This window comes from Ambystoma mexicanum, chromosome 5q, assembly GCF_040938575.1.
Source record: "Ambystoma mexicanum isolate Mex_15411 chromosome 5q, UKY_AmexF1_1, whole genome shotgun sequence".
Taxonomy (NCBI): Eukaryota; Metazoa; Chordata; class Amphibia; order Caudata; family Ambystomatidae; genus Ambystoma; species Ambystoma mexicanum.
This window is the reverse complement of record NC_090933.1, coordinates 1,192,248,678-1,192,265,036: the sequence shown is the minus strand read 5'-3', so window position 1 is coordinate 1,192,265,036 and position 16,359 is coordinate 1,192,248,678. Positions and strand designations below refer to the sequence as shown.

At 49.7% G+C, this 16,359-nt stretch overlaps 1 protein-coding gene across 2 annotated transcripts in view; it reads left to right on the top strand.

The window, feature by feature from the left end:
* The window catches only part of TRAPPC9 (trafficking protein particle complex subunit 9), a 3,490,818-nt gene that overhangs the window by 169,639 nt on the left and 3,304,820 nt on the right, over window positions 1-16,359 (top strand). For both annotated transcript variants that reach the window (XM_069621680.1, XM_069621681.1), the window contains exon 5: window positions 3,013-3,039. In XM_069621680.1, coding sequence (XP_069477781.1) covers window positions 3,013-3,039 — 27 coding nt within the window. The remainder of the gene's footprint in view (window positions 1-3,012; window positions 3,040-16,359) is intronic.

Genomic DNA, 16,359 nt, shown 5'->3' with positions numbered 1-16,359 from the left:
TTGAGGCCCCTTGACTGACTTAATCCCTTCAGCACTCCAGCAGCCTTCTTGTGGTGTTCATCAGTACCCTGCTTGCTTCCATACCCCATGGCTCCCTGCCCCCTTGACACAAATTTGGTCTGTCTTTATGTAGATTGTCTCTTTCTTAGCCCCTTACTCTAGAGCCTTTGGTTGACTACATTCTGTTCTGTGGTCATCGAGCCTCTGGCTAGGCTTTATCTTCCTAGTCTCATTTGCCCCACCTTATTCGAGCCCTCTGTGTCCCAGGGGATCAAAAGGGAGGGGAATTGGTATACAGGAAGTCCCAAACAGATGAACAATAACATACCACACATCATAATCTACTTGTACAAATATATACATGTTTGACTATTGAGTTAAGGTTCAAAACGTTTGCATAAAGAGGTCTGGGAATCCCTCTACCGATACAAACACGGCCCATTGACCTGTTCTTGGGTGGATGGCCCCTGGGAGGGTCTCAACCACATGTTGACTCACTATGCTTTCCACAGAAGAGAAATTTCCATTCCATACACATATCAGTCTTTGTCTCACCCATAGCAAGTCCAGCACCGAAATGGTAGGCAATTCTCCTCTGTAAAAGGATACCAACAGCAACCCCAGACACGTGTTTCAGCCTAGTCTGGCCTCATCAGTGAGGTGGAGCTGTGCCTCTCTAAGTTCAAAACGTTGTATGTTAAAATACAGCAGCAAAGCAAGTATAAAGTAAATAAGGATTAACTGGATAAGACATTGATTTTACTTCAAGCCAGGACACACAATGTAGGAGTGTAACCTACCCGCTGAGTATTAGGCCCTGTAGAGGTCCTAAAATAGTAGGGAAGAAAGAGGATGGAACATTCTAGGAAACGGGCATAAATGACCAGCGGCCAGTAACTATACAGTGCTGGGCCTGAAGATGCCAAGTTCTTCTCAAGAAAATAGAAACAATGTTAACACTAGTGGTTACTGTAACACCTTGTTTTACTATGCACAGATAGATGACAAATACATTCAGGAATTCCAGTCTTTGTTCCAAAAACTCCAGGACCCTATGGTGAACACAGGATAAATGTCTGTTTAGGTAAGCACCTTAGAAAGTCACTTTGAAGCAGTGTCCAAGATGAAGCCCAATCCCACACGTCTGCTGTGGTTCTAGGCAAAAGTAATTTGAGCTCTCCCTTTGCCCAACGGGTTCAGAAGGGGCGACCAGCCAGAAGGGACATGGGTAAAGGGCCCACAGGATGAGTTCCAGCCTAGGGTTTGAGAATCATGGGCCAGGAGCAGCTAGTTTAAGAGGGATCACAAATTGCACTCCAAATAATAGGATGGAACGGTAGGGGGTCCCTCAAAGCCCCACTACTCCTGCGCACAGTGGCATCTGCAAATGAAATAAACTACATTTACTTGATCCCACGACTTGGGGACAAGTCATTTGGCCACTGCATGCAAATAATTAAACCCAGGAACGAAGGATGCATATGTGAGTTGGGTACTAGATTTAGGTCTGACTAGCCATGGCCAAGGGCATTGAGTAGCAGGGACTTGCACCCAACCCATGATACAGCAATGTTCCAGACTACCAAAGGAACATCAAACTGTTACCTGGGAGGATGACCCAGAAGCAGTAGACTCAAAATCAAAGACTGCAGCAAGAGCATGGATTAACCCAACCAAAGTTCCAGGTCTCGTCATGGGAGTAGGAAGTGTCGGCCAGCAAGTAATGGTTGCATGACTGGGGATACTGCACAAATCGACCCAGAATGTCCCAGAACCAGACAGATGTGAAGCAGCAGCAAGCTACCAGATTCCCAGTCCAGGAAGACTCCCCACCTTAAGTTGATTGAGCTAAAAGGATTTTCCAGAGTGGCAGCACTAAAGACCAGAAAGATGTCCTACGCAGTAACAGCTAGGAGGATGGCCAGAAGCAAAGGGAGAACCCAGGACATGATTCTACCCTCGTGGAAAGAGCAGGGTGCACGGACAAAGAAGCCAGCATTCAGCCAAAATGGCCCCTTTGGGATTCTCTACAGCAGTCTTCCAGGAGTCCAAGTACAGGTTGGAGGATTGCACACTGGTAATCTATTTACCTAGGGATAGCCTAAGCCAGCCCGCCAGTTCCTCTTCAGGTGAGCCATCAAGCTGGCCCTAAAAAAACATCAGTTGCTCACGTACTGGGAAGTAGATTGAGAAGTCTAATCTCACTTGTAAGTACATCTACACAAGTTTATTTTTTCCAATCTTTATATTTTTACATTTGTAACAATTACAAAATGTACAAAACAGTACAATGCATAAGTAGTCCTAAGTCATAGCCTAAGGCAACACCACATCCTTTATAAAATACGCGTATTGGGAACCAACTAGATTCTGCATAATTCCGTTTCACCTTTTAGACGTGATGGGCTACATATTGCAGTCGATACAGGACTGAGATGGGTCTTGCCAATTAATGGTACTATGGCGTAATGACTATTATGGGTGATCCAGTGGGTAACTCGGTCATGCTGCTCCACCTGCACAAGTGGAGTCGACAGTGGCCAGGGAGCATCTCAAGCTGGCCCATATATCTTTTGGTCTACTGGATGCCGGTAACTGTGCCTTACTGACTGCTCATTCAATTCTCAGTTCTTTTGGTACAGGTTTCCTACCCCAATTTTTTGTCGCACATCTCCTGGCCACACTGATTCCTTGTTAGATTTGTCCCTGCACAGGCCCAGTAACCATAGCTTTGCATCTAGTACACGCCCATGATCTCGCTGAAACGTCCTGTAAGCCAGAATAGGTTAGGGGACCCACCTGCAAGCAACCCCAAAAAATGCATTTCGCCCTATCGTGCCCCATAACGAGCCTTAGGATTTGCTCATGGATAATGCAGCAAAGGGCTCAGAACAATGCAGTGCTATACAACAATAAAGATACATTGAAGCTTTGTAATGATTTTGAAATTCAGGTAATTTCCAGCTGTAACTGTGCCCCCACTAACACATATTTGTTTCTTCTTTTTTCTAGGTGCACAAGAAGTCCTAATTGATCCAGGTAATTATGACATTTATTTTAAATGTTCCTGTTAGTGTGATAGACTCGGTGCATTGTGTGTTTTAAAAAAAAATAATAATTAAGGGGGTATATTTGAAACGTTTTATGAGATTAAACATTTACATGCATCAACTCGATAGCCTCTTAAAACCACTTCCAGAACATGGGTGGTCTGCAACATAATATTCAATATGTTTAACTTCTAGAACAGGACGCGATGGGGTGTTAACGGTAAATGGAAGGGTCCACTCTAAAACAGATGAGATGGATTGACCAAAGTGTTATGCACTGAAGGAATATAAAATGTCCACTTAACATGCAGTGGGCATTAACCAAAAACTGTACCCTTCTTATTTTCTGCCATGTTGGGCAAAATGGACTTCATTGCAAACTCATAAGCTCATGCACAACAACTGTATCCATCACCCAGCAGAAGTATATGATCTACTTAAGATCCACACTGACACTGGAAAATGTTCACTATAATCTGGCGCAACTGATCCGGCATGGGAGGACCTCATCAGCCCTCCTCCTCATTTCACACCTCTTCATAATTTCTTTCCAATAGGATTCTAACAGTCTTTGTGCTTGTTCAATGTTCCGCAGGTGGTTTTCTTAATAAGTAACAAAGCCTTTGACTTACACTCGGAACATGACCTCGGTTCTAACAAATGCTAGTTGTCTAGCCTCTGTTTCCAGACAGCTGTCAGTAAATACATGAGCCAGCTACAGGAGGGATCTACTGATGAGTAGTATTTTATTACTTGTTTCGTCTTTTGCTTTGCGATTCAGTTGTATGGGGTTCACACCTCCAGGAACCTTTCGTTAGTTTCCCTCTACCCACATTTGAGCATTCGCCGCTGTTTTTCAACCCCCTCCAAATTGGAGTTAGTTAAACTTAGTTTCTTCATTGCAATGCCTCGCCCCTACCATCTTGATTACTGAGGGTTTTAATGAGTGCAATTGTATGTTCATTGCATTAGCCCTTTGGTCAGCCTCCAGCCTAATCACTCTGCCCTTCAAATTTACAAGGTTCAATGGGTTTTATCATTTGCGTTGTTGAAGAGTCATTCTACTATTTGCATAATTCTTTCAACAGTGAGTGAGTGAGTGTGCTTGGGGTGTTTCTCCTCATCACCATTCCTGTCGGTTTTCGTCTATAGGGGCAAACATGTTGTTCCTCCCTCTGTGACTTTTTTCAACTGTAAATAGGTGTTCTTATACACCCCTTCTCGTGCTATTCTCTTTTCCATTTGACACATTCTTTGGTGTAATTAATGCATGTTCATTTCTGGGCCTTCTCCAATAACACTGGCATGTGCCGGTCCTAGACTTGCAGTTTTCAAAGCACTCTGCCTATAGTCAAGGTATAGGTACTGACAACCAGAATTTCAAGTGGGCCATGCTGTGGTCACTTAACAAATCAGCAACTGTAATCTTATTCCGTCTTTCTTGAAGAATGCTTACAGTGTCATAATGTAGCTTCCCGGATAGTATCAGTGCAGTGAAACATTGCTCACATATTACTTGTGCTTAAATGGATCACAGAGGACAGGAATGTTACTTCTAGCAGATTAGATTAGGGTGGCCACCTCGGTTTACAAGAAGTCTAGCACTGCACTTGTTATGAATTAGAACATAGATGGGTCATGGCCCAATGTCTTCTGTATCTGCTCCCTTAGACGGCAGTCTAGACTCCTCCATGCAATATGGCATAACATGTACCTCGTGTTGGTTAATACACACCCGTTACCTGCTTTCTTTCACAAGATGTGGTTGGGATTTTTTAATTTTGCAGAAGACTTTCAAGCTAACAAATAATCCAAATTCTTTGGCAAATATTGCAAATACCAAACACCCTGCTCTATACCTCCTGTATGGTGCTCTGTTTTTTTTTTTTTTTTAACTTTGTTTATTTTTTAACAAGGCAGGATGACAATTACACAACCACTTGCAACATCATTAAAGCATTTTAAGCATGTTAACCCCCAGACCCTTTCCCGTGCCCCTTCCCTCCCTCACCCTCCCCCTAGGTCCGGGCTCCCCCCTCCGGGGCCGTCTGTCCCGTGCCCCGGTCACTATGTGTCCCTTTCGGGGTTTTCTTTGTCTTTCAGGGTCCAGCGAGCGTTAATGGGTTTATAGGTCAGGGCTGGGAATCGCCGGTCATATTCCAGAACTGGGGTCCAGATGTTCTGAAATCTGTGTAGGGCACCGGCCTTTGCCGCCGTTACCTTTTCCGCCACCAGTATGTCCCAGAGTTTCATCCACCACTGGGCCATCAGGGGGCCTTCTGGGGCCTTCCACGCACGGGCCAGGGTTGTTTTCCCGGCTAGTAGGCACTGGGTTAGCAATTTTGCTCTATTGCCGGCCCGTGGGTAGATCGTTGGGATCGGTGCTCCCAGCAGGATGGGCTCCGGCTCCAGCGGATCGCTGACCCAGTGATTTGCGCAATGGTCTCTAGGCATGTCTTCCAGAATTGCTGAATCCGTGGACATGTACACCACATGTGGAAAAAAGAGCCTGGGAGACCACACCCTCTCCAGCAGAGGTAGTCCACTTGGGGGTTCATGTGATGAAGTCTGAGGGGCGGGTAATACCACCGTAGCATGATTTTGTAGGCGCTTTCCCTGTTTGTGATGCAGGTGGACAAGGTGTGCGTCCGGGTCCAGATGTCCACCCATGTCTGGTCTTCTATCGGGTGACCCAGGTCCGCTTCCCATTGGGCCATGCTGCGCGTTCTCGTGCTCAGGAAGTCCCCTAAGAATCGCCTGTATAGGGTAGATATCTTCCCGCGGGCCGGGAGGTCCCCGAGTGTCCATTCCAGGGCGGTAGGGGGGCGTGTTGCTGCCTGCAGAGTTTGGGGGTGTGTTTACCAGTGACGCAGTTGAATATAAGTGTATCTGTCTCTTTCCTGGAGTTGGAATTTTTCTTTACATTGCTTGAATGTCAGGGGTGCTCCCTCCCCGTATAGCTGGTCTATGGTTTCAAGGCCGCCGTTTATCCAGTTTTGGAAGTTGCGGGGGCTCGTGCCAGGCGAGAAGGCCGTGTTAAAGAAGACCGGGGATTGAGGGCTCAGGCCTCTCGGGACCCCCTTCCGTATTAGCGCCCAATCCCAGGACTTTAGGGTGTGATTAGTTGCCAGGAGAAGGTCTCCCCAGTGTGTTCGGAGAGGGGGTGTGGCAAGAATCGAAGTGGTAGCAGTATTCGTGACTGTTCCAGCTCCACCCATCTGGTGCGGTTTGTGATTGTCTGCCATGCGTGGATTTGCGCTAATTGGGCTGCCACCCTGTAAGCCTGTAGGTCTGGGACTCCCAGACCTCCCAATTTGGAACCCCCAATAGCGTTTTTAGGGGGATTCTCGCCTTCTTACCTCTCCAGAAAAATTTCAACATCTTCCTCTGTAGGTTTCGGAGGGCTGGAGCGGGGATCGCCTCTGGAAGGGAGGAGCAGGCGTAAAGGAATCTCGGGAGGAGGTTCATCTTGCACGCTGTTATGCGCCCTAGCAGCGAGATCTCCTGCGTCATCCATTGTTTCAGGTCACCTTCCAGTTCCCCGAACAGGCGGGGAAAGTTTGCCTTGTATGTGTCTTTCTGGTCCGCTGAGATATAGACTCCCAAATAAGGGATCGCCCTTTCTTCCCACGTGGTTGGGCATATTTTAGCCAGTGGTTCCCGTTCTCCCGGGGTGAGGCCGATGCTTAAGGCCGTAGACTTAGCAAAGTTTACCGAAAAGCCGGAAACCTCGCCATAGCTGTCTATCTCTTCTAACGCGTGTCGGAGGGATGAGCTGGCTTCTGAAAGCATGAGTAAGACATCATCGGCATACAGAGCGATTTTATGTTGCGAGGGGCCGACCCTCGGGCCTTTGATCTGATTGTTGAGTCTGATTCTTTGGGCAAAGGGCTCCATGGTCAGGGCAAACAGCAGTGGGGACAGCGGACAGCCCTGTCTAATCCCGCAAGTCAGGGGGATTGGGGCCGAATGGTGTCCATTGATTCTTAGGAGCGTCTTCGGGCCAGTAAAGTTAGCTAGTACCATTGATTGGAATGTTGCCCCAAAGCCGAAGGCCCCCAAGGTGTTTTTCATAAACGTCCAATCCACCCTGTCGAAGGCCTTGGTCGCATCTAGGGCCATTATGACCAACTTCTGGGAGTTCCGGGCAGTAAGGTCCACCAGGTTAAGAGTTCTCCGGATGTTGTCTCCTGCCACCCGATATATGATGAAACCTGTCTGGTCTGGCTGAATGATCCCTGGTAGGATGGGTCCCTGGCGGTTCGCCAAAATTTTGGAGTATATAGGTTCGCATCAATGTTCAATAGAGCAATCGGCCTGTACGAGGCTAAGTCTCGTTGGTCTTTCCCAGGCTTAGGGAGGAGAATGATGGTCGACTCCTGCATCGAGGGCATCACAGATCCTGTCTCCCTGAAGGAGTTAAAAAGTGTGACCAGGTGGGGGACCAGTTGGGGCCTAAATAGTTTATAGAACCTTGCTGAGAATCCATCTGGGCCCGGGCCTCGTGATTTGAGTGACTTGATGGCCTCCTCAATCTCCTCCTCTGTGATGGGCGCCTCCAGCTCCTCCCTTTCGGTGTCAGAAAGCCGCAATAGCGCCGCTTTACGTAGGTATTCCATTTGTTGCGGTTGGTTTCGTGGATTGGCCGTCATGATCTTGGCGAAGTAGTCCATCGCTAGCTGTTGCTTTTTGGGTTCCGAGAATTGGGTAACTTCTTTGGAGTCACGTAGGCCCGTGATAAAGTTGGTCCGTCTTAGTTTGGCCAGTTTCGCCACCAAGATTTTATTTGCCTTATTGTTCTTCGCGTAATACGATTGTTTAGCTCCGGCCATGAGTAGGGCGTTCTGTTCCACATAATGGGCCTCTAATTTCTTTCTGGCTATGCGCGTGGCTTTCTGTGTCTTGGGGGACCAACGTTTCTTCTTGTGGGTCTCTTCTGCGGCCTTCAGTTCGTCTTCCAAGGGTGTCCGGGTTTGTCGCCTATTTCTATGGTAGGCTGCTCCCTGGGCGATCAGGGTACCGCTGATGACTGCTTTCATTGCATCCCAGGTGTTCCCCACCGAGGTGTCGGATGCTGGGTTTTCTTCAAAGAAGCTCTTGATGGCTTTCGCGATCTTGTCCCTTGTAGCCATCTCATTGAGGATGGGGTCATATTTTGGGTTCTGCGCCTGGATTTCCAGGATCACTGGGGCATGGTCTGATAGGGCTCTCGTGCCGATGGCCACCTCCTTGACTAAAGATAGAGTTTGGGGGGAGGTTAAGAGGAGGTCAATCCTCGAAGGTTCGATGGACTCCTGAATGAAAAGAGAAGTATTTTTCTGTGGGGTGAAGGACCCGCCAAGTGTCTACTTCCTCCAGTGAACGGAACATCTTGAGGAGGCTCAATGCCTGGTTGAGGTCGCTCGGGGTCGGGTGGTGCGATTTGTCCTTTATGGGGTCAGGACCGCCGTTGAAATCTCCTCCGATTATTGTCTGGCCTTCTATAAATGATGAGAGGGAGGTACTTAGTGAGTCGTAAAAATGTGATTGCCCGGTGTTGGGGGCGTAAACCGAGATGAAGGTGTATAGGTCTCCCAGCAGAAGGCATTTGACCGCTATGAAACGGCCTTCTGAACAGGCTTTTGTTTCCAAAATCTGTGGGTTCAGGTCCTTCCGGAAGAGGATCGCAGTGCCCCCTTTTTTAGTTCCCCCTGAGGCGAAGAATTGGAAGGGGAATGATCGGGAGCGGAGCCGGCCAGTGTCCGACTGTAGTAAGTGCGTCTCCTGGAGCATGGCTATTGCTGCCTCTTCATCCTGAAGTTTGAGCAGAATTGTTTTCCATTTGGCAGGTGAGTTCAGCCCATTGACGTTTAAGGAGAGGAGTCTCAGGATTTAGTGATCTGCCAACCGGTCACGTTCCGTGAGTTGAGCTGACGGAGAGGGGGGGGCAGCCGGGCGGAGGTGGGTCAACTGCCATTACTGTTGAGCTTTAGACGTGTGTCATCCTGCACTTGAGTTTTTAACATGCGCCCCCAACGGGGGGTGGGGGGGTGTAACCTTAATTAACGGGTGGGCCGACATTGTGTGTGCGGACGCACCCTTGGCCAACTGGGCCGATGGAGGAGTCAAGGTGTAAAGTATCGTGGGTTTCCAAGGATATGATGTTGGAACTATCCCTGGGGTGGGTATGGACCGTGGGTGTGTCCGCCGCCACCGTCGAAGAGCTCTATTTATTCAGGGATGAGCTGGCGGTTCTGTAGTGAGTGAGGGCGAACCGGCCGAGGGCCGAGGTCAGTGTGGCCCAGATTTCTGAGGTGCGCATCTCCTCCTGTAGTTTCGCTGAATCTTCGACCAAGAGGACCGCCTGGGCTTTGGGGAGGGGGGTGGTTCAGAGTCCCCCGCCTTTTCCGGATTCGGTGAGGTCGTCTCTCTGGTCGAGGTTGGCTGCATGATTGAATTTGCGTCCTCCAAATGAGTGATTCGTCGGACAGTGCCTCTGTATGAGAATTGTAGCGCCGTTGGGAACAACCACCTGTACCGCACCTGTTGGTCTTGGAGAAAGAGTGCTAAGGGGCGGAGCGCCCTCTGTTTTTGTAGAGTGAGCAGCGAAAGGTCCTGGTAAATCTGAAGGGGGGAGCCCTGGAACGAGAGGGAGTCTCCTGTACGGCTAATCGCTGAGATGGCCTCCTTAGTTGTAAAGAAATGAACCCTGGTGATCACATCTGGGGGAGGGTCTGAGTCCACTCCCCGGCGCGGGCGCTGCCGGTGGGTCAGCTCTAGCAGAAGTTGGGATTTGTCTAGATCTGGTAGCAGGGCTTGAAAGAAGTCCCCTATGTATTCCATTAACTTGTTGTCGGGGACAGAGGATGGGACCCCTCGGATCCGGAGATTATTGCGACGCGCCCTATTTTCGAGGTCCTCCTGTTTAAACTCCAGAATCTCATATTTATCTTGCAGGGCGTTGATGGATTGCTGGATTTCTCCAAGGGAGGCGGTGTGGGCTTGTGACCGATCCTCGATCTCCCCCAGCCGTTGTTCAACCTCTGTTACCCTCTGGTCTGTCTGCTCTACTTTGGAGGTGAGTTCCGCTAGGCTAGAGCGAAATTCAGACTTAATGTCCGCCATAAAGACCAGATCCCCTCTAGTGGCAAGAGTGTCTTTTTCCTCCGGCTGTTTCTGTGTTGTCATTTTGAGGGGGTTCTGTTTCTTGCCTTTGTCCGCCCCTGCAAACATAGTGGGGATGTCCGCGGCTTTGCCGTCTTTTTCGTTTGCCTGGACATGGTGGTTGTATGGAGGGGTCGCGTTGGGGAGGTTCCGGCGGCCACCAGGGAGCCCCAAGAGTGTAAAGGAGGGCTCGTAGGTGAACTCTCCTGGTGGGCACCCCCAAGGATCAGGACTTGCGACTTCTTGAGTGTTGACGGGCTGGTTGATTAAGTGTGTCCAGTGGTGGCTGTCGTGAGGCGTTTTGCGTGGAGGGGGCAGCAGAGGTCTGTTGCTTTGAGCGCTGGATGAACGTGCTTGGGCGAGGATGTGGGCCGGGGCGCCCCAGGAAGAATGTGGGGGGTGAGGATTTGTATCTAAATGGGGCTTAGCTGGAAGTGCTTCAGCTGGGCTGGTGTGAATTTGTGCTCTCGGCGCCCTTCAACGGGAAGGGTCTGCGCTCTTTGCGTGGGGAGAGGAGGCTGTGTTCCGGAGGTTCTGGGCTGTGCCCCTGCGCTGCTTAAGGGGCCGAGGGCATTCCCCCTGTTCTTCTTTTTTTTTTTTTTTAAACTTTTTATTGGCATAAAGGTCAAGACAGGCACAGTTCAAATTAAATAGCAATGAGCTGACAACATAACCGTACAATCAGCACCACACCATGGTTAGGTTATACATCACAAGCTGATAACAACTAATATCGCGGGGAGGCGTCGAGAAGCACAAAGAAAAAGCAAAAACCAATAGGAGAAGTTAGATCACCCGTGGCATGTCGGGTTGTCCTGGTAGGGGAGATGAGGTCAGTTCCACTTCATCTCTGCCATTTAAATAGCTACAAAATTCCGACCAGACATTTTTGGGGCAAGATGTCGGAGGTAGGGATCCAATGTATTCCTCTTCGCACATTTGTGTCCAGGTAAGGGCTTTCAGCCACATCGTAAAAGTGGGAGGATTACGGCGCTTCCAGCATTACAATATGCATATTTTGGCCACCATAATACTTACATTTACAAATTTTGCCATTTTCTTTACATTCTCACCTTCCCAAGCACCAAATAGTATGGCAAGTGGCTCCATAGTCACCGGAGAACCAACTATTTCGGAGAGTGCCTCTGTCACGGCCGTCCAGAATGTGTTGAGGGCGGGGCAAGCCCAGAACATGTGTACATGGTCTGCCTCACAGGATTTGCATTTGGGGCACACAGGGGTCGGGGTGCCTGTGAATGCCGCAACTCTATACGGTGTGTAATAGAGCCTATTAAGGAGCTTAAATTGTATGCAGCGGAATCTGGCGCTTAGGGAAACCCTTCGTGTGTGTGTACACATTATGCCCCAGAGATCGTCTGTGATTTCCACTCCAAGTTCCCTAGCCCAAGCCTCGCGTGGTTTAAGAGAGTTGTCCGCAATGTTATTCAGTTGCATTTTGTACAAATTAGAAATTATGCTTTTGGCACCTCCGGAATTTGCTATATATTGTACTTCAGGAGAGTCTGGGGGTTCAATAGGGCATGAGCGCCACATCGTCCGTACTGCAGCTCTAAGCCTATAATACTGCAGCATTTCGAGTGGAGAATTGGAGTGATCAGGGCACCATGTTTGGGAGTTTCTCAAGTTTTACGTGTATGGGCGGATTCTGGAACGTGTACCAATGGGGAGGCATGATGGGCCTGTGCAGCATTCCAGTACAGGCGAAGGTCTGGGGCCGTGAAACCCCCTTTGTCATAGGGCAGCGTCATGTGTTGCCACTTCTTGCGGACTGAGCCTGGATGCCAGAGAAATTGTGCGCACTCCGAGTGGAGCTTCTTGAAGTATTGAATCCCAGGCCAGATTGGCACGATAGCAAAGACATACAGGAGTTTGGGGACCACTACCATCTTTATTAGAGAGAGTCTGCCCGCTAGGGATAGAGGTAGATTGCGCCATTTGGAGAACTTGGAGAAGACTAGGTGGGCTGCTGCTTCGTAGTTGTCTGTCAATAGAGAGGCCTTAGCTAGTGATATTTGTACCCCGAGATACCTAACCCCACCCGGGCACCAGCGTAGAGGGTACTCACAAGACGGTTGTTGGGTTGCCACAGTAAGAGGGAAAATTTCGGACTTGGAGTAGTTGATTGGAAACCTGAGAACGTACCTATCTTGGTGATATCACGGATGATCGGGTCCAAATATGTAGAAGGATTTCTGACATACAGGAGCACGTCATCTGCATATAGAGAGATGATCTCTGGTGCATCCATTAATCGTATGCCTTTATTGCCGTGCCGACCCCTTACATGATCAGCCATGGGTTCCATAGCGAACGCAAAAAGGAGGGGAGAGAATGGGCATCCCTGACGAGTGCCCCTGTGTAGCGTAAAGGGAGAGGAGGGAACAGAGTTTACAAGAACTCTAGCTCATGGGTCCGTGTATAACAGTTTTATGTAAGAGGTCATTTTTGGACCCACACCCATTTTCTCCAGCACGGCCCACAAATATTGCCATGAGACCATATCAAAAGCCTTTTGGGCATCTAGTGTTACCGCCACCGCGTCCGCGCCTGGGTCAATTCTGGACATCACATTAAACAGGCGGCGGATGTTCAGCGCTGTGGATCGACCAGGGATGAAACCGCACTGGTCCTCATGGATCATGTGGGACATGAAAGTGAGAAACCTGTTAGCAATTATCTTAGCAAAGATTTTCGTGTCGGTATTAATAAGGGACAGGGGCCTGTAAGACCCACACTCGTCCGGGGGTTTTCCAGGTTTGGGGAGGACAGTTATTAAAGCTTCTCTAAGGGAGGGGGGGGAGGCAATTCAAACAAAGTGATTCGGCCCAGACCCCGTGTAGCACAGGCGCTAGTATAGCCACATGCTCCTGGTAGAACTTGGAAGTGAGCCCATCCGGGCCAGGCGCCTTGTTTTTGGGAAGGTCCGATATCACCTGAACTATCTCCTCCAGGGTAAATGAGGCGTCTAATATTTCCCGGGTGTCTTGGGAGATAAGGGTCATAGGGATGCTCTCAAGGAGGTCGTCTAGGTCTTGGGCAGAGTGTTCTGGTTGGGGACCATACAGATTGGCTTAGAAGCTAGTGAACGTGTCTAGTATGGACTGATCTGACCAGCGCCTCACTCCACTGCCATCTATGATGTTGTCAATGCGGGTCCCACCAGTCTCAGCACGCACTAGCCTGGCCAGGGTTCTACCCGGTCTGTCCCCCTCCCCATATCTACGGGCTGCAACAGGGCGTGTATAGTATTGTACCTCCCTCATAGCGTGTGACTCAAACTTTTCCAGCTCTGATCTGATTGCAGCTAGGGTCATTGGGGACTGAGTGGTCAGGTAGTCCTGTTCAAGTGCTTTGAGTTTGGTTTCCGAGTTGGCTAAGGCCTGCCCTATAGCTTTCAGGACCCCAGCTTCTCTAGAGATGCACATCCCCCTGATATAAACCTTGAACGCCTCCCACCGAATCCCTACGGGTGTATCGGTTGTATTGTTCTTTTCAAAGAATGTAGTTATATCGGCTAGGATCTCGGCTTTAAAGACAATGTCTGATAGGGCGGTGGATTTGAAGCGCCAGTGGGGTCTTAGCGGCACTGCGTCACCGAGTTGAATTTGTAGGAGTACAGGGGAATGATCAGATAGCGTGCGTGCAAGTATCGTGACATCTGAGACCTTCCCCACCAGTCTGCCAGAGAGTAGAAACAGATCTATTCTCGAGGAACTGTCATGCACAGTGGAATTGAAAGTATAGTCTCTGTCATGGGGGTGGAGCGTTCTCCATACATCATGTAAATTGAGAGAATCCATATGTAAGAGGAGACGTTTGGCCGCTCGTGGTGTGGGTCTGCGACTGGTCGTCGTCCTATCTAGTAAACTGTCCAGTGTTAGGTTCGTGTCCCCCCCATATTATGGGGACATCTATGTATCTCATGAGTATGGCCGTCACTCCCTCAAAGAACTCGGGTAGTCAATGTTGGGCGCGTATACGTTGACCAGTAAGCATTCATCGTGAGCCAAGGTGCAATGCAGGATCACATATCTGCCTTCTGCGTCAATGTGCGATGAGCGGAGAGTAAAATGGATAGATTTGTGAATGAGAGTCAGGACACCTCTATCTTGGCTGGAGTATTGGGTGAAATATCTGTTAAGACCCCAAGTTTGTGCAATGTTTGACGATAGGTGTTTAAGGGCATGTGTCTCTTGTAGTAGGAGAACCTTGACCCTGTGCCGTTGTGCGTAGGCCGCAATCCTACGAGATTTCGTGAAATTTGTCAGGCCACGTACATTCCATGACATCATTTTAATCGCCATGTAGGCAGCCTACGGGACATCCCAAGCAAAGGCACTGCCCTTGATAAACTCCATGAGTGCTGCCATGCTGCACCGTTGCCATCGTGTGTAACCCGTCTTAACCCCTGCGCCATTTTGAATATAACCTACCCCAATTTTCCAACTCACCGCCCTGTCCCAGCTAGCAGTGTGTGAATACCCACCCCTAAAGTGAACTATTGGATGCCATCCCCAACTTGGCAATGCATGAAAAAAAGCCCAACCGGGGCGAAGATACAAACATTTAGATTCTACAGGAATTGCAGCTGCAGTGGGGGCCACCGCTGCCGTTCCGCCCACCAGTATTGATACGAATCTTGAATAAACAACATAATCAGAGGCTCGGCTAACATAAATGAGGTTACAGAGCAAGGATGCATGTATTAACGGGCATCAGGACTAACTCATAAGGGGAGGACAGCGGCCAGTTCTAGTCGTTGTCCATCGGGACCTCAGGCGGCTCTGCCAGTGGAATCTGTGCCTCGATGAACTTTACAGCCTCGTCCGGGACCGTGAAGAAATAGAGCTTGTTACGATGAGTGAATTTAAGGCGTGCGGGGAAAAGCATAGCGTATTCAATCTTCCTATCACGTAGCATTTTCTTCACCCCAGCGAATCTGCGTCTCTCCATTTGCACACCTACTGAAAAATCGGGGAAGTTCCTGGTTACTTGTGAATCCATCCTTAATTCCCCCTTCTCCCTGGCCAGGCGGAGTATATGATCCCTGTCCTTATAGCTGAGCAGTTTTGCTATGATAGGTCTGGGGGAAGTCCCCTGGCCGCGGCCGAGGTGCCAAGGAGCGGTGAGCTCTTTCGACCGTGAAGAATGGCGAGAGATCAGGGTCATCCAGGAGATCTCTGATTTTTTCCACTGCTCGTTCCATGCGCCCTTTGAGTGCAGTTTCGGGGACCCCAATTATGCGAATGTTATTTCTCCGCGACCTCGATTCGAGGTCATCGCATTTAGATTTGAACTGTTTCATGTCTCGGACGAGCTCTGACACTGTGTTTTGCAGAACATGCACATTGTCTTCAGTGGTGCCAGTCCTCTGCTCCACTTCGGTAATCCTAGCTCCGTGCTGGTCAAGCTTAGCCCTCAATGACGCCACATTCGCATTAATGCCATCTAGCTTTTCATGAAATGCTGCAAAGTTTTTAGCCATGGATTCCATCATAGTGGCCAAGTCCGGCTGCGGGGGGTCCGGCAGAAGGTCGCCCTCCTTCTGGGTTGTAGCGGGCGATGCCTGGTCTCCCTGGGGTGTCGCCCTGGCGAACTTGTCCATAGCCCCGGCTTTGCTAGTGGCACGCGATCTGTTAGACATTCTTCTGGGGAAGAGTCAGGGCCAACACGACGATATAGATGGTGGAGGAGGCCTGGATCGCACCGTATTGTGCTTGGCCACGCTGAGGCCCTGTCGCGGCCACAGGCACTGCAGGTGGAGAGAGCCGGGGGAGGACAGGCGAGCCCTGTGTGATTTGTGTCGCTAGGAGTATGCCCGGGCCCGCAGGGCTGCAAGCCGTTAGTGAGTCAGGCAGGGTATCCCCACAGGGCTGAACGGGTGAAACTGTTCACAGTTACGTGCGTTTAGATAGTGGGATGATTTCCCCCTTCTGCAGCCCCCTGGAACCAGCAGATCCGAGTGGGAGATCCCCACTATCTGATCTGGGAGATCTGAATATGTGGAGTCCTATCAGACAGGGCCCCTCCAGGTGGCCATGGAAGTGATAGGATAGTAAGTCACAGCGGGTGGACCGCGGGGGCCCACAGGCACCGTGGGCACAGAGAATTGGAGGGGAGCGGAGCAGGCTTATGTTTAGGCAGT